The sequence below is a fragment of the Stegodyphus dumicola genome, chromosome 7, assembly GCF_044657685.1.
Source record: "Stegodyphus dumicola isolate Sdum_Otavi_A_Nest chromosome 7, ASM4465768v1".
Lineage (NCBI taxonomy): Eukaryota > Metazoa > Arthropoda > Arachnida > Araneae > Eresidae > Stegodyphus > Stegodyphus dumicola.
In genome coordinates, this window is record NC_140774.1 from 185,655,874 (window position 1) to 185,674,459 (window position 18,586).

At 33.9% G+C, this 18,586-nt stretch overlaps 1 protein-coding gene across 5 annotated transcripts in view; it reads right to left on the reverse strand.

Annotated features, from left to right (window-relative positions):
• The window catches only part of LOC118191818 (6-phosphofructo-2-kinase/fructose-2,6-bisphosphatase-like), a 172,594-nt gene that overhangs the window by 59,880 nt on the left and 94,128 nt on the right, over window positions 1–18,586 (reverse strand). Inside the window, exon 1 of one of the 5 annotated variants that reach the window (XM_085821159.1) lies at window positions 18,028–18,091. The exons of the other annotated variants lie outside the window; for them this stretch is intronic. Within the exon in view, the coding sequence (XP_085677285.1) occupies window positions 18,028–18,079 (52 nt within the window). The 5' untranslated portion in view covers window positions 18,080–18,091. Of the gene's footprint in view, window positions 1–18,027; window positions 18,092–18,586 lie in introns of those variants that run through there. 5 annotated transcript variants of the gene reach the window in all.

Genomic DNA, 18,586 nt, shown 5'->3' on the forward strand with positions numbered 1-18,586 from the left:
ACCGCACCCAACCGATGGCCCTCATCCGCGAGGAGTTTCAACAGGCATCCGGGAGTATTGTTTCAATGAATACCATCCGTAAGGAAGCACATCTGCTTGGTTTTCATGGTCGTGCTGCTGCCCATAAGCCTTTGATCACAGAGTCCAACCGCGCTGCTCGGTTAATGTGGTAAAACACATCGAAATCGGACCGTAGACCAGTGGAAACGGGTTCTTTGGAGTGACGAAACAAGGTTCACCTTTACCGTTAAGATGGCAGGGTCTGGGTCTGGCGTCTACCTGGAGCACGTCTCCTGCCAGAATGCATTGGGCCAACAGTCAAGTTCGGCGGAGGTGGAATTATGGTCTAGGGGTGTTTCTCCTGGTATGGGCTGGGACCCTTGGTCCCCATTCATGGTAAGCTCAACTTCGATGCCTACTGCACTATTTTGGATGACAATGTGCTTCCTACGTTGTGGCAGTTTTACGAGTTGGACCCCTGTTACTTTCAGGACAATGCCAGTTGTCATGTTTCGACGTTAACCAAGGCTTGGTATGGTGCCAATGGAGTTCATCGAATGGACTGGTCTGCCCAGATCGAGAACCTCTGGGATGAGTTGCATCGCCGAATTCAGGGGTGCACTACGCGTGCAAAATCGGTGAAGGAACTTCTATGCCTTCTCCAAGCCGAGTGGAAGAAAATACCACTAGCTGTCATACAAAGACTTATGGAAAGTATGCCCCGGAGGGTCCACGCTGTAATTTACCTCTCGTGGAGGCTCTACCAACTATTGATTTTGAATAAAGTTGGTTTTCTTTTCTATCACAGGTGTCCAAATACTTATTGGTAGTCAGTACTACTTAGCCTACTGTGATAATTGATTTAGTGGAAACAAGCCAACTTGGACATCAGGCAAAATTCAGCTTTTAACTGGCGTTGATCTTAGAAAAAGTTTCTGGTGTTCCGAGAGAATCTGCAATTCAGAAAACTTAGACAAAACGAAATCACACTCCATTTAAAGGCCCTCTTATGCGACCACCTTATTTCTCCGAAACTAAATTTTAAAACATTAAAAAAAATTATTAAGTTACAGTGTAATTAATAAATACATTATACAATAAAGAACAGTGAAACACGTCCTAGGTAATGCTTTTGAGTATTGCAACGACAGGCGCAATGTTGCCTCCTCGCGACAACGAATTTTGTGGGCATGTTCTGATATCAAGCAAGTAAGATTAGTCACAACAGCAGCAATAGAATCAATCTTCATAATAAAATTTTAAGTAAAATTCAAAGTGATTGCATAAATATAAAATATTTTCTTATTATTAAACATTCACATATTTATTTGACAACGATGTCGCCAATTGTTACTACAAGACCACTATTCTTGTCGCTAATATTGATAAGGAATTCAATAAATAAATAAAAGACATCCTGCTTAGACAAAAGACTACCTTCACCGTCTTGCAGCACGAAAAATAATCATAAATGTGTAATGTCTTTGAAGCATTCTTTGAAAGTGTTTTTGAAGAGCTAAAGTTTTAAATGCCTCATCGTCGATTCTTCATCCTGATGTTTTGATAGAATACTTCCCGAAGAATTCAGTGTAGTAACTGGTATTGTCCCATTTGACATCTGACTTTTTTTTTCCATTTTTTGTAACATTTAGAGTCATGAAATACACTCAAGCTGATTATTAACTTTCTGGCATTTTCTATGCACAGGTCCCAGAGAAAAACAGTTCTGACTGTCATACTACTTATTTCTTTCCAACTAATTATATTGTTTCGTAAACGTTTTGCTACGAGATATTACATATCAGCACATTTTCTTCGGACGCATACGAAATTTCAAGTTGCAAACTTTGGTACTGTTCTGTTATCGGGACCGGATTCGCCGCTAAATGTTTTGCTAAGCTCGCCAAAAGATTGGTTCATATGAAGTCGCCAATGTTTACTTTTTAAGCCTTTTCGGCACGCTACCTTTTAAAGTTGGAGTATTGATTAAAAAAAAAGTATGCAGTCTAATTAGGCCTAGAGGAGTACAGAAGTAAAATTTTGTGAAGATAGCACTTATCGTTTTAATTATGTGGGTGTGCCCAGAAAGGGCACACTGATTGAATAGAGCTTCGAAAAAAGTGCTGAAACGAGCATTGCTGTCAGTGAACTGGACGATGGGATGCGGAGAAACAAAGAATACAGATTCTCAGTTGCTTTAGATGATCGGTGAGCCTGGTCTGGGCACACCTAGGGTTCGCTGTTTGATTTTAGGCAAGATTGCAAGGTAAAAATTTAAAACTAATATAGAATAAGGAGATTAGCATATAGCCAAAAAAATAACATAGAAATTTCTTTTCAAACAATTCCTTTTATACCCTAAAAAAAATCTGGAAGATTTCTTTGAAACATGAGGGTTTTAAAAAACTAAACATGGCTAAAATATATGACACTGGTTTGTGTTGAGCTGCCATCTACTATAAATTAAGAACCTATAAATTAACCTATAAATCCTTTTTCATTCAATTTTTCTGTGCGTACAGAAGGAAATTTTTAGGTGTGCCGCAAAGGGTTAAAATGTAAAAAGAATGCTTTTCAAAATTGGCAATGAAAATATAAATTCTAAAGATGTAACGGTTACTTCTTTTTTTATTACTATTATTGTATTTACCGTGGGTTTGAAAATTTGGACTTGCATAAAAGTGAAATACTCTTAAAAAACTGCACGAAAAACCTATATATGATTCACTCCCCCCCCTATTTCTTTGGCAAGTTATTTACTTTGCATTAAAAATTTTAGTTTTACGAATATGTGTTGTTATTTATTCCCCCCCCCCTTTTTTTTTTTGTCAACTTAACCGTACCATATTTTATTTATCATACTTTAAATATTTTCGCAATTATTCTTTCTTCGAATTTTTCGCCAGATAATCAATCAGCTTTTGGCGATATCTGAATCCGATAACAGAACAGTACCCAAATTTTCTATTATACAACATCCTGTCGTACCAGGGATATAATGTTAGCAATAGATAGATAGCTAGAAATTCTAGCTCAATATTTATTGAACAATCAAACTACTAAAGCATATGCAGTACATTCATCAAGAATCCAAATAATTCTATTGAACTCGGCAGTAATTCCACTATTCATTTCATTAAAAAAAGTTTTTGGAAATTACCTCAGAGTTCTTTAAGCATGTTAATAAAATTTATTTTTAAACAGCTTTTACTGTATCCGAAAAGCATAACATTACTATGCGATTCGCTGTTTGTTTTAGAAACTGGCAAGCTTAAAAGATTGCAGTAGTAGTACAGGTATTTAAACCAATGGTAACGTTCCATCGTTAAAAGAAAGGTTTCGAAGTAACTTAAATCTTTTATTTGATGCCCACATTCGTCTGCATTTAGAATGTCAGCATTATTATATTCTCTAGAAGCTCTTTTATGAAATCTACGATGTCAAAATGAAGTTTTAAACCAAAAGTAGTTTTCGCATAAGATTATGAAATAAAAATTGCTCATCCTGTAAAGGCTAAAGCCAAGTGGCAAATCTAGATCAAAGTCATTCAAAATCTTTCCATTCTGGCTTCTGCTACTTCGTTTAAAACTAATATTGGCAACTGTTGTCATCATTACAATATCTAGCTAATGAAGGGAATTAACTGTATTCATGCTGTAGAGTCGTTAGGACATTTCGAAGCAACCTTCCAAAAAAGAAGAATCCTGGACCTCTCGAATATGTGTCGAGTATACTTCCAACAAAGGCATGCGGAAAGGAGGGAGAAAATACCTTATAATATTAATATTATAAAGTCAAACAACAAAAATCTGCGTTATATTTTCAAATTTTCACAGGACTAGTTTCGATGGTTTTACCGAACCATCATCCTCAGCTGCAAAAGCGCAAATGAACGAGATAAGATATAATGACTAGATAAGAAAGCCTGGACAGGAGACAGGCCACTGGCGCCATCTGTTGAAGAAACCAAAGCTAAAACATAATTTCTTTAAAGACTGAAGGCAAAGATGGATCGGAATTCAGATCGTTAACAGAAAGTTTTTTTTTTTTTTTTTTTTTTTTTTGAATGTGAAATGCCTCTAGAAAATCCAGTTCACCAATAGATGATGTTTTTTGAATAATTTTTACAGGAGAAAAATTGAAAGTGTGATTTTCCGACCAACAATATTGGGCAACAAAAGACTTTTGTGTTTCCTTTTTTCTAACATATGCCTCATGCTCCTTAACACGAAATTTTAAGGCTCTTTTAGTTTGGCCAATGTAAATTAAGCCACACTGGCAAGGAATCCTGTAAATACCCCAGAAATTCATATCCAGAATGGGGTCCTTGAGTATAGAACTCGGAATTTTATTGATGGGAGAATAAACGACCCGAAAGTTAAATTTCTGCAAAATACGTGTAACTTTATAGCTAATTGATGGAAAGAAGAGAATGACAACAGAATTTTTATAATCTCCTAAAACAAGAGTGTGCCTTTTGGTGTGTTGTAATGAGAATTTTTTAAATGCTTAATTAATAATGTTGGGTGAAAAGCATTATTAATAATGATTAATAATGTTGGATTTTTGTTGTTTGACTTCTAAATTAATATTTGTTCGGCGTGTTATTATATCTTAATACCGCATAATGTTAAGCAGGGCAATTAAGCAATATAAATCAAAGGAAGGGGGCACAAAAAATTCCTTACGTGTTCAAGAAAGGGGGCACCAAAAAATGTCCCATTGCCATTTTTACCATGGCGCAACTAAACCAAAACCGAGACAAAGAAGAAATAAAGAAAAAGCTGGCGTAAACCATGGAGGTAGGAAGTAAGATGGAGTTGCCCTAAACAAGTTTCTCCCGTACCCTCCTCTGAAGCACCGGCGATCCCTACGTGGTGACCAAAACATTGGGTCATTTACCATTGAGTTCAATGGGATTTGACGCGTTCGGATGTAAATATTTTGTAATTACGTCGTAAATATACATATAAATGTATATATTTTCTTTTTCTACAACACTTCAGAGCCCTAAGTATGTGAAAACAACATATTTTTAAACAACATTTCATTCTGAACGGAATTAAATGCTATACTTTTCACAGGACACTTTTCTCAGAATGGTTTAATTTGAATGAAATATTTTCACAAGTTTTCGTTAATTACATTAAGAAAAAAAAATTAAGGTAATTCGATTTTATTCGGTTAATGTACAAAAAAAATTAAGATCAAAGTTTATTGTATTATTAATATTAAAATTATGCATTATTTCTTTCCTATTTATAGAGCTTCTTCCTAAAATACTTTCTTAAATATGACATGATTTTTTGGCTTCTGAGGCATCTTTTAAATCGAAAAATTTATATTTAATGCTCTATTCAATTCAAATAATTAAAAGTCAATTTATAATTAATGCTCTATTCAATTCATTTTAAATTAGAGAATTATTAGGAATTAGCGAAATACTTTAAATAGTACTTGACTTTTTCTTAAAATTTCTGAAAGGGAATAAAATAAGTTTTTTTTATTATTATTTATTTATTTATTTATTTATTTTAAGTATTATTTAAAACTTGTAACTGAGTTATTATAAAATGTAAGGGGAATAATTCTTTTAATTATACTTATCAGATTTTTTTTTACCCTTCATTTCAACAATACATATTCCAAAACTCTTTATTACTTTCTTAAGTGCGCATCTCATAGCATTTGCTTTAGAATACCTTTTAACAGATTGCTTTCCAATAGGAACAATTCTTGCTTAAATAGTTTTATAACGTATTTGTCAACAGGATTTCAATTTATGTTTACAATTCAATATTAAGGTTATTATATATTCAGATAACATTTATAATCATTATAAATTAGATACATTTAATCATTAGATTTCTTCACAGTACTTTCACAGTTGTTTATAAGTGAATAAATTCTTCATTTCAAATACATTTATAAATAACTTAATGAATATTTATGAATTCTGTCAAAGGCAGATACATGCTTTTTGCAATAATATGCAACAATAATATATGGATGTGAAAAAAATTTGTTTTATTTAAAACATTTTGGCGTTTGGAAAATAAAATAAAAGTAGCGAATACTCTATCAAGGGTATCGAAAGACGTATACAATTTTAAATGTACCGTAAGGTATTTTTCATTCCTTTAAGAATAACATTTTTCTTAAAATCTATATTTTTGTAGTTCAACAGCTTAGAATTTTATAAAACAAATTCATAATCAAAATCGCGCTGTGGTTAGTTATCGAAAAATAACCAAGATGTGATTTTTGCGTAAATGTCACTAAACTATACAAATTGCTATTATCCATCACACTATGAATGTTTCTTTCATGCGAAAGTGTCCCTTTTTCGATTTGTATGGAACTGTCGTGTGTCGAAATACTATCAGAACCGTGTCAAGCGAGCTTCTGAATGTAAACAAAGAACACCCCATCTGGTGACCCAAGCTTCAAAGTAGTGCTTCACTTTTAGTGCGGACTGGCCCCTCCTTCCTTTCCTACCTCCATGGCGTAAACCTATGTGTGTGGGGGTGAGGGGTTACCAAAATCTTTTAAGTGCTTAGGGCAAGTCTTAATCCGACCCTGATGTTAAGAAACATTCACATTCATACGAATGATTATTTATTAATGTCTTTGAACAAATGTACTTAACATGTGATCTAAAGTCTAAACAGTTTTTAAATGAATTTACTCAGATTTGCACATTTAAACAAAATCTTTGTGGCTATTTTTAACTTTAAGACTCCATTTCAGTAAACAAAAATAATTATTGTTTATACATATGTGAACTAATTAAAAGAATAAAACATAGCGATAAATTCGGAATATTCAGAATAACTGGGCATTTCCGCCGACCAAATATGTATTGTATACTCAGCAACTCATACAAAGCTTTAAGAATTTCCATTCTAACACTTTTTAAAAATTGTTAAAGATTACTGCAGTTTTGGATTTTATACCAGACTAATTTCTTTACGGCCGTTTATTCTAGGAAACAATTGTATAAAACATGGAAACACAATCATTCACATATCACATTATGCCAGATGAAAATAACATAAGTAAGCAACACGAGTCATAACAATGCAGCATTGTGAGAAAAACTTAAATCTTCATTGCATGATTCACGCTTTCAACATCTGCAACCAATAATGCTTGCGATACTTCCTTTTGTTCTAAAAGCACACAGTAGTTATAGGCTCCGTAAACATGTCAAAGAAAGTCACGTTGATGAATGTACAGTAACAGAAAATATTTATTTCACACGATTAAGTATTGAATGAAGGAAAAAGTCGTCTGTTGAGTGTTAAATGAGAGTTCTTTTTAATTAATTTATCATTAAAAGCGTTTAAAAACTATCCCAGAATATTGTTTTACAAGTGAATAAATACTTCTGTTTTGAACCAATAAGTAAACAAAAACTGAGTAAGCTACCCTGCTAAAAATGCCCCGTAGAAACCCATAAAATTTTTTTACGGGGAATTGGCCTACGGGTATCCGTACAGCTCTGCGGGTACCCGTAGGCCAAATCCCCGTAAAAACCCATAGAAAGAAACCCGTATGGTAGGCCAAAAACCCATAAAAAGAAACCCGTACGTTTGTACGGGTACGCCAAATACCCGTAAAAACGCATAAAAAGAAACCCGTACGCTTGTACGCGTACCAATAGGCCAAATACCAGTAAAAACCCATAGAAAGAAACCTGCACAGCTGTACAGGTACCTGTAGGCCAAATACCCATAAAAAACCTGTAAACAGAAACCCGTACGACTGTAAGGATATGAGTAGGCCAAATCTCTGTAGAAACCTGTAGGACTGTAGGCACTATAAACAAAATCCCAGTAAAAACCCATAGCCAAAAATCAGAACTTTATATGCATATCCATTGGCCAAATTTCCATTAAAAAAATGGATATTCCGTAGGTCTATGCCTTGTAAAAACCAGTAAACAAAAGCATGTACACCTATACAGACACCCATACGCCAAATCCTGTAAAAACCACTACACAAAAATCCACAGACCAATAAAGGTACCTCTTGGAAAAATCGCTGCACAAAACAGTAAACAAAAACCCATAAACAGAACCAATAGCATTATACCATAGTGGAGTATCCATACATAGAATCGTACATAGAAATGAGTATCCATATACAGAATCCCTATAAAAACAATACACAAAAATAGAACTGTAAATCCAAATTCCATAAAAACATAAACCAGCAGAAGTACATAATTAGCATTGATGAAATGTACAGAGTTATGAGCTCATTTTATGAGATGGTTATAACCATCTCATAAAATGAAGAAAATCCCTCCCCGCCCCGTTTTAAAACGAAAGTAAAAATGTAAACCAGTCCCCCCCCCCTGGCTTTACTTAAAATGAAAGCAAAATATCATAATTGGTCAAAATGCAACGTAATGATACTTAATTGGTGGATTCAACTACGAATCATCCATGAGATGATTATATTTTTTTATAAGGGCGACAAAACAGCATATTTATTTCAGTATTCAAATTAAAGCTGTGAGTCATTGAGTTTAGATTAATAGATTAATATCTTCTACTAGCTCAGTTTGAAATGAAGCTTTCAATTGGTGTCAATTCAATTAAATAAATTTCAAGGATACCATACTAATCACTGTGATAAAGACTTTAATAAATATGGCTCGCTCTAATTTCCCATTATGAGTCTCTATGTCTGGAAAATAAAAATAGATTTATTAAAGGTAAATGCCGTAGTTTTGTAGCATTAAAACAAAACAAGTTTATAATGCTCTCCTTTAAGCGCGAAAGTAACCCACAATAAAGGATGGTAAAAATTCGTGAATTAAATCAAATCAAAAACATCACAATTCATTCCATAACGAAAAAAGAATGTTGAGAAACCGCACGTGTTTGCAATTCTAGATGGAAATAACTAATTTCTTTATTTTACTATGGCAAAGCACTCGAAAGTTATTTCCATTAGGGGATGGAGGACTTTCTAAGGGCAACTGGCTCGTATACAAGTTGCACGTGGGGAAAACCATGAAAACGCCCATGCAAGCCAGCTCATTCGCATGAATTTTCAGATAGTTCAATACTCGCTAACTCCGACTTCGTAGCTTCAATATCAGTTTCTACGAACTTAACAGTCACATTTTCACTTTCTTCCATCTCTGCTTCAGGCACCTAAAGAATCGGGAAGTTTATTTCCATGAATTATTTCTTCACCTTTTTCAGATGTTTTACTAGCCTCTTCTTTTATTTCATCTTTACGAACAGTATTACAGTTAGTCGCAAAAGTCTGCGTACAGACTAAATTTTAAATTAAAAAAACACTTAAAGCACAGAAAAATGTATTTTAATCATTGCATTTTTTTTTCTTCTATTAGCTAAAATTTTAAGCTTAAATAAAAAGTTAATAATATCAGTGTAATACTTTTTACATTTTTTCAAAAATAAATTTTGTCAAAAAAACTCAGAAATTCCCTCCAATAAGTCTGCGTACACTTTCAAAAAAAAGCAAAATATAAGTTTTTTACATTACTTCAATACTTTGTAGGATATCCTTTATTCTTCAAAACAGCTTGCAGACGTCTGGGCATTGACTGAACTAGTTTTTCAGTGTCATCCGACGTAAATTTCGCCCATTCTTCCTGCAATTTACTAATTAGCTTATTTCGCGACGTAATATTGTGTTTTCGAATTCGTTTCTCCAATTTTGCCCACAAGTGTTCGATTCGATTGAGGTCTGGTGACTGTGGAGGAGTACGCAACTGTCTTGGAGTGTGATAGAGGAGATATTCCTTCATAATTTTAGTTATATGTTTCGGGTAATTTTAGCTGTATGTCTTGTTGGAAAATAACGGTATTAGAAAGGTTTAAATTTCGGGCCCTGTCTCGTAGATTTTTCTTCAGAATATCCAGATAAACATACTTATCCATGACTTTATCAATAATGTGAAAATTTCCAACTCCTTTCGATGACATCCACCCCCATACCATCACACCGCCAACTCCATGTTTGACAGTTGGATTTAAATTTCTCAGATTCAGTTCTGTTCCTGGTTTTCTCCATACAATAGGGTGGCCATTAACTTTAAATATTGTAAATTTGCTTTCATTTGACCAAATTACATTGTTCCAGAAATCCTGCGAAGAGTTTAAATATGTTTTGGCAAAAGCAATTCTTTTCTTTCCATTTGTCTCGGAAATGTATGGCTCAGACCTAGGTTTGCGTCCATGATAATCGGACTTTCGCAGCACTTTTCGTACAGTTTCAGGAGAAATTTCCTTGTTGCTAGTTAAAAAAATGTCTTTTGCAATGCTTGCAGCAGAAAGTTTAGGATTTTGTTTAATTCGTAAAAGAATTTTTCTTTCTTCTCTCTGCGTTAGCTTCTTCGGTCTCCCACATCTTGGTTTTACAGCAAGACCACCAGTGTCAAGATAGTTTTGAATAACTCTTTGCACACTAGAAAATGGTTTTCCAATGGTTTTACCAATATAACGAAGAGTTTTACCTTCATCTCTCAATTTGATAATTAGTTGTCTCGTAACTAAAGGAATTTCTTTATTGGTTGTCATTTTCGTCAAAGAAAATAGAAATAGCAACTTCTAATCAACGTGAAATTTGCTTCGGAAGTCAATGACCTTGAAAGTGTAACCTTCTCTGCATTTTTAAGTTTGAAGTTTAAAAGTTAGATAAGAAATCCCCCGCCTCCTTCGCGTCGTACGCAAACTTTATTGGCTTTGATTTCTGGCCACTTATCTTTTAAAAATTAGTGTGCATAAATTATTAGATATGAAAATATTACAGTTAAATAATTTCAAAGTCCCTTATTGAAACTAAATATTAAAATAATAAAACTTTAAGAAACTACCCTTTTCGCACCTTAAAATTTGGATTTGATATTACTTTTCTTGATGTACGCAGACTTTATTGACTAACTGTATTACGTTCTTCCATTTCCACTTCACCTGAGAATTAAAAGCTTTTCTCCCGTATTTCATTTCTTCAATCTCGTTCAGTGCTTAAATTGCGCCGGACCCCATTGTAGTCCGGCTCTGGTACTTCTCAATTTTTAAGATAAATTACAATTCTAGCCGGAGCGCACCGGAGCCTTAAATAAGATGAGCTCCGGTACTTCTTTTTTATAAGACTGAATCACACTTTCAAGGGGAAAAATTTAGAATTCCTAAAGTTTTAGTTTACCAATAAGCAGACCTTGCAATACTCTATTTCCCTTGAAATACGAACTCATGAGAACATAAGACGTTAAAGTAAAGTCCCCTCACACAGTACCTTAAACCTTTATCTTTAAGAAGGGGAATAAATTTGGGGGAGTTTGTTTAGGAACGCGTAAATTTCTCGCCATGCCATCGTAGTGTATTGTTATTAATGCTTACAGTTAGTTGTCCTCGCTGGAAGGAAAATTTGTGTTCTTAAATGTACGTTAAGTGACAGCGATTACAATAAGAGTGAAATATTGAGATAAACTAACTGCTCAAGCACGTCCTATACATCGTCTTTCCCACAGCATCCACTAATGGGAGGAAAAGCGTAACCAGCAACTTTACATTCATCCTTAGGAGTCGGATTCAGGACTCATTTTACCACTGACACATATCTGCTTGATGGCTACAATTATATAAGCAGAGAGCCGCGGTCAAAGAGAACGTTCTCTCTCACCAAGATTCCCCTCATTTTTTGTTTCCACCCACTCACACCCCCCATTCTGTTTCGCCCTGGAATTTTCATCGGCTATACTTTAAGTATATTTAATTTTTGTGATGATAAAAGAACTCCCCCCCCCCTACGATCAGAGCTTAAATTGGGCCGAAGCCCACCGGATATCGACACCGGTGCTTCTTAGTTTTTGTAATAAATCATAATTCTAGTCGGAACGTACCGGAGCCCTGAATAAGAAGGCTGCGGCACTTCTTTTATGTAACAGAATCACAATTTCAGTAGAAATTTTATCTTAAAAATTTTATTTTAACAATAAAAAATTATATTAATAATCGCTTATTAAATTTCAATTTATCTCTTTACATTTTACTTAATTTTAATTATTTAATTATTTCAATAAATAAAAATCAATTATCTAATAATTAGCAATTAAATTTTAACCAACTAATTATATAATAATTATTGATTAAATAACAATTTATGAATATTAATTAAAAGCTACTAATTAATTTGATAATAATTAATTATTTAATTTTAAAATTATTAATGAGTTTAATAGTCATTTTATTTATTTATTTATTTACTCATGTTCCTCTTTGCTGACGGTCTTCCATAGGGCTCCGGCACTTCTAATCTTAGAAATTAAGCCCTGATCTCGTTAAATGTTTCATCCTTCGTTTCTTGATCTTTCTCGGGTACTTCATTTTTTCATCCTTTGAATTCTTCAGTTGCTACTACTGTCAATTCCGTATCAAGGTACTGATTTGTCTGGTTAAATCGTCCAAACGAGCAGTCAGTTGATCCTAGCTCTTGGACTTGCGCAACTCTGATTACGTGACGGTCTCTACGAGTTGCTTGTTAGACTGCCTCAAATTTCATGGCGTAGACCAAGGCACATTTTAGGTTTTTCGGATCCGCCAATCTGAGAGCCTTCTGAATTTCGGGATCCTTGACTGCATCGACGAAATCAATCAGGGCCAGATTTTCGCGGACATCAAATGGACAGTCCGGATATATTTGATGCGCCAACCTCTCCATGTCAGTCACCAGTTCTTGAAGGCTTTCCGTGAGTTTTCGCTGGCGAGTTTCTGATCGAGAATATTCTCGAGAAAACGGAAGCTATCTCACCGCGGGGGGGGGGCATCTTTTCGGGGAAGCTATTTGCTAGAAACATACTTTACCACTTTTGGAACTTTTTACAAAAATACTCGTACAGCTCTTCTCAGAATGACAGAGCAAAAACAGTAGTTACCGCTGCAGATCACTAAGATAGTGTTACGAATTTGGTATTTAAAAAGCTAATGTTAGTTCAATTATAAATTAAATGGTTTTATTTCTCGCGCAGTGCAGCGCGTGACGAATATTAAAAGAAAGCTAAGCCGGAAAATTGAAAATACAAGAGCGCGAGCATTAAATAAATAAATATCTCTTTTTGATTTCGAGAAAGTACTGGAAAATTCTAGCGCGTGATTTTAAAATCTTATAAAAGGAGGAAAACATCTCAGTTTGTAGTAGTTGCTTAGTTTGTTGTTGTTTAGAAAACTGCTCTCGTTGATTGTAACGAATTCGCGGATTAGCCTTCTTTAGCTGTTTTGAATTACGTTCTATTGGACATTTGAGTAGTTGAAAGATAACTACTGTGAGATATTGTAATACTGCATGATAATTTGAGAAAATTTAAGCATTTTTATTGTGATAATAATAAATTTTTGTTTATTTTTCATCGGACTTGTGCATTCATTTCATAACGAACCCGTTCGTACGCAACAATAGCTAAACACAAGACCATATAGCTTCAATGCGTAAACTCGCAGAGTGATCTTTCAATACTCTGAGCTAAACTCTGAACTCAAATCTGAACTGAATTGAAAACTGATGGTCTCTTTGGCCTAATATATTTTCTCCCCGCCGCCGAGAAATTTCCAGTACCTTCAATTTCTCGAAATTGCTGGAAGGCATGCACAGGTGTAGATATATACGACCCGATATAGTTACATATGCACTGGGCCAATTACGTACGCATCGAACCAACACGTCTCCAAATGTTCGCCATTGGCGACTTTTGGCGGTTTCTCTCTAAATTCAGACACAAAAATTAGTTGCCAAAACCATCGCCAGCAAATAACTCACTAATTACGCTATCTCGCCAGCGTTATGACTTGGCGTTATCTCGCCAGCAGCAGATTAACTGACTTCTCGCCAAGTTGGCAAGATGGCCATTTACCTGAATGTTAAATGGACTTGCACCTGTAATCTTATTTTTCCGGCAGAGCTTCATACTCTTGAGGCTTTCACGTTACATTATACGACAGATACAACAATTTCACATATAATTTCAATAAAATTATTTGTACATATACAAAATTCGTAACATTATAAAACATAAGTTTCAAACTGGAATATCGACTACTTATTGCACTGAAAAAGTTCTAAACTCATTTTCGAGTGGGCCAAAACTTTCCCGTGCGGACATCTACTGTGGGTAAAAAAAAGTATTGGCACACCTACATTTTTGTTTGCAATTCATAAAAAGAAGCATTAAGAAATAAAAAAAAATGGTATTGCCAAAACAGAATAAGTTTAATCATCCAAAACAAACAGGAAAATTACAATAATATAAATAACAATGCTTTTTTGTAACAAAATTAAAATATCTCGTATCAAAAAAAGTATTTGCACACCTGCATGAATACAAAAGAAATCAAATATATAAGCAAATTTCAAATAACTAATATTTAGTATGCATTCCTTTAGCATCTATTACTGCTTGTGATCTTGCTGGCATTGATTTAATTAAATTTTCTGTAACAGTAGGGTCAGTATTCGACCACTCTTCAATAAGGGCTTGTTTAAGGACAGATTTACTTGAAATCTTCCTTTTTCTTATTTTTAAATCCAAAGAATTCCACAAATTTTCCAAAGGATTTAAGTCTGGTGATTGTGGTGGAGTGGCAAGTTTTCTGGGTACATTATAAAGCAACCACATACGTGTTATACCGGCAGTGTGCTTGGGATCATTATCTTGCTGAAAATAGTACGAATTACTGATACCCAATTTTATTGCACTTTGTGGCGAGTTATCTCGCAACACATCAATATAGGTTCGAGCTGTCATATTCGCATCAATAAAACACAAATTACCAACTCCTTTGCTAGCCATGCACTTCCAAATGATAACAGAACCTCCTCCATGTTTAACTGTAGATAACACATTTTTGGTATGAAAAGCAGTACAAGGTTTTCTCCAAACTAATTTCCTGCCATCTGATTTAAAGATATTGAACTTACTCTCGTCGGATAATATGACATTTTTCCAGAAATCAATTGGCTTATTGATATATTCCTTAGCGAATTCAAGTCTCTTCAGTCTATTTCGTTCAGTTATGCGAGATTTTTTTCCTTGGAGATCTCCCATAAAAGTGTGCATCGTGCAGGACATTTCGAACACTTTGGGCACAGATTTGAACTTCAGATGTTGAAGCGACATCATTGGCTAAAGTAATTGCACTAACAAGTGGATTTTTCGATGCTTTTCTTATGATTTTTCGCTTCATTCGCAGTGAAAGTTTCTTTGGGCGTCCAGAGCGCAAGTTATTTGATGTAGATCCTCTTCCTTTATGACGTTTTATAACACACCAAACAGTACAGAAGCAAACATTTACTTTTTTACCTATTTCTCGATAACTTAGGCCATTTTCACGTAGAGAAACAATTTTTTCTCGCAACGAAATTGGCAATTCAGATTTCTTAGATGCCATTACAATTTGAAATCGACAATCAACTGATAACGTTTCGAGTCTTACGTATGTTATTTACTGCGGGATGACTGTCAAATAATAGCATAAAAATGCAAATTTGCTAAAGTCGAGTTGAGTGTGCAAATACTTTTTTGACATAAGCTATTTTAGTATTGTTGCAAAAAATGTTTTTTATTAATATTATTGTATTTTTTGTAATTAATTTAAATGAATAAGCTTATTCTATATTTTAAATGGCAATTTTTGTATTTCTTGATGCATTTTCTTATAAATTGTGAACAAAAATGTATGTGTGCAAATACTTTTTGTACCCACTGTATATAAATAAAGAAGAATGTCCGAGTGTTTGCCTTCCAAACAAATCTACAGTTCTATTCCGATTTTGATGAAACTTACCACACCTGACCTTCAAAACAAGAGGAAGATGTCTATATATATATATTTTTTTTTTCAACCAACCCATGGGGTCCGCACTTTTTATATACGTAACAGCGAGTCAAAATTGAAATTATGTCACCCATTTTAGGTTCACATCGTTCAGTTCATCGCCGCTGTTGAGTTCCCGCGATCAATTCTTACTAAAAGCGTTTGATGGAACCACATTCGTTTTGCTCTTGAGAAGACTGTAGAGCTTTCCAAAAGGGTGTAGAACCTTTAAAGCAGAATTTAAGTACTCTCTCTCTCTCTCTCTATTGGTTGTTCACGAATATTTCGAAAACGGTCAAGAAATCGGGGTAATTGGTGGTGATTTTCTAAAGAAAAGACAACCGATAACAAAGCAAGTATCAGTTCTTGTTAAAACCGTTAGATGGTGCCGTGTTAATTATCTCTTTGAAACAGTGTAGAACTTTTAGAGCAGAAGCTAAATGCGCTTCTGTGAGATTTTCGTGAACACTTCAAAAAGGGAATTCGGAAAAAGTGCCTCCATCCCTCTAAATGAAGCTTCTTCAGGCTGAATAAAGCCTAGGCAATGCAGGTACTTCAGCTAGTCATTAAATATCTTTCAAGGCATCACACGTCTGTGAATCCGCAGATTCAACTTATAAGAACGAATTAAAAAGCCAATTAAAAAAAAAGAAATTTTGAAAGGTTTCAAATTTTAAATTACGTTCAAAGAGGCTTTAAAAAAAAAAAAAAAAAAAAAATTGGGGTACTATTCGGTTTCGAGGGCCGTAAAAAATCGCCAAATTATCGTTCATGCTAATGATGCCAAAAAGAATTGCGGCAACCCTAATAATTGCGGCAAGAAAGGAAGTATATTAGTAAATAACTATCTAAGATTGGTGATTTAATTTAGATGAAAGGTTAATTTCATATAATACTTTTTTTATTATTATAATTTATATGAAAAAGGCTAAACATGACTGAATGGAAGCATAAGAGTAAATAACTATTTCAGATCATTATTATAATTTATATAAAAATTGCTAAACATAACTGAATGGATGCCTGCATCGCTATTTCGCTACCGACTTATCGCTAAAGCATAATTTCATCTCGTTGGTTGTTCAAACGTAATTTTCTATAATGAATGATGCCTTTTCTTTGAAAATATTCTCGCGATTCTTAAAAACGCGTCAAGCAGTGGATGATTCTGCACTTTACCCAAAATTCTATTGCCGACTTTTCGTCATGGGCAATTCCCAAATTGTTAAATCCATAGGATATCAAGAAAGAATTTAAAATCAAAAAAGGATTTAAAAATTAAACTAGTATTTCAATGGCGTCTTAAGAAATATAGAACTATATAAACTTACGCAATCTGAAATTAACGCGTACGCTAGATTTGGCGCGCTGTTAAATGGGCGCGTTTGCTAGATTTGGCGCTTTTGCGCATACATTTTTGCTGCAATTTTCTTACGGCCCTCAAAACAGAATAGTACCAAAATTTGTGTGTTACCTTTATTTATTATATATCATGTTCTTCGCACTTAAACCATAAAATTCAGTTCAAGAGCAAAATCGAAAATAATTTTAAATTGAGCATATCTTTAAAATTTCCGACACAGTCTCACGTACTGGAGATAAAAAAAAAAAAAAAAATTTTTTTTTTTTTTTTTTTTTTTTTTTTTTTTTTTTTTTTTCTGTATAACGTTGCCATTGCTCGCTTTGAAATCCTTGAGTTTGTTAATCCAAAATTCGTTAAAGTTTTACAAAATATGACATCGATAATAAAACAAATTCCAGATTTCGGCTTCCAGAGGCCCAGATTTAAGCAGATTCTTCATCATTTAAATCTCTTCAAATATAATACAAGGCGATACTATTTGGTGGCAACAGTTTGAAAAGTGAAACGGACATTCAGAGTGATTCGAGGCAAAATCGCAAAATGAAAACAATAGTCCCTCAGAGACAAAGCCTCTTTGGACTAAAAAATACAAAAGGAATCAGCAGTTGAAAATATATGCATGTAAGGTTATAAATGCAAAATGTATACATATAAATAATATAATATGCGATTAATGCATCAATTCTCATTTTAATTAAAATTAAATTGATAAAATAATAAACAGTTTAAGAATAATCCCACACTTACTAGTTAAATAAAAAATTACCATGAAACATTTCAGAAAGCATAAATGTATAGAAGGCTCCATACCTAACCAATAACCAGAGGAATCTTCGGCAAGTTTTTTAATCGATTCCATCATTCACAAAAACTCCACGCACTATCTTAAGACTGTCGGAACACGCCATAAGTAATACATCCAGAACAGCTGGGCATACAAATATCTTTGTTTTAGTAACGCATTCACTCCAAAGCCATACAAATCAAAAAACCATAAGAAAAACCTTCATATTTTGCGTGGATATGAACTGGTGTGATTTTGAATTCATCTCGCTAATTTTGCTTTTTCGTGCAACGTGTAACGTAACTGAAAAAATAATTTGTTTTCCATATTTTTTAAAAATGAGAAATGAAGTGAAGAAAATAATGACACTCGAATATTTTAAAATTATTTAAAAATTAAAAATTTTGGAGTACCATTTGCATTCAAAAGTCCCTTGAAATTGCGCAATTCATTATTAAAATGAGCGAATGATCTGCCGGCTAATCTTCTTTCTGTAAGATATTTTTATGCATTATCATAATTATGCTGAAAAAAGGTCGATGTTGAACTTTGAATGCATGGCCGTTACATAAACAATATTTACCC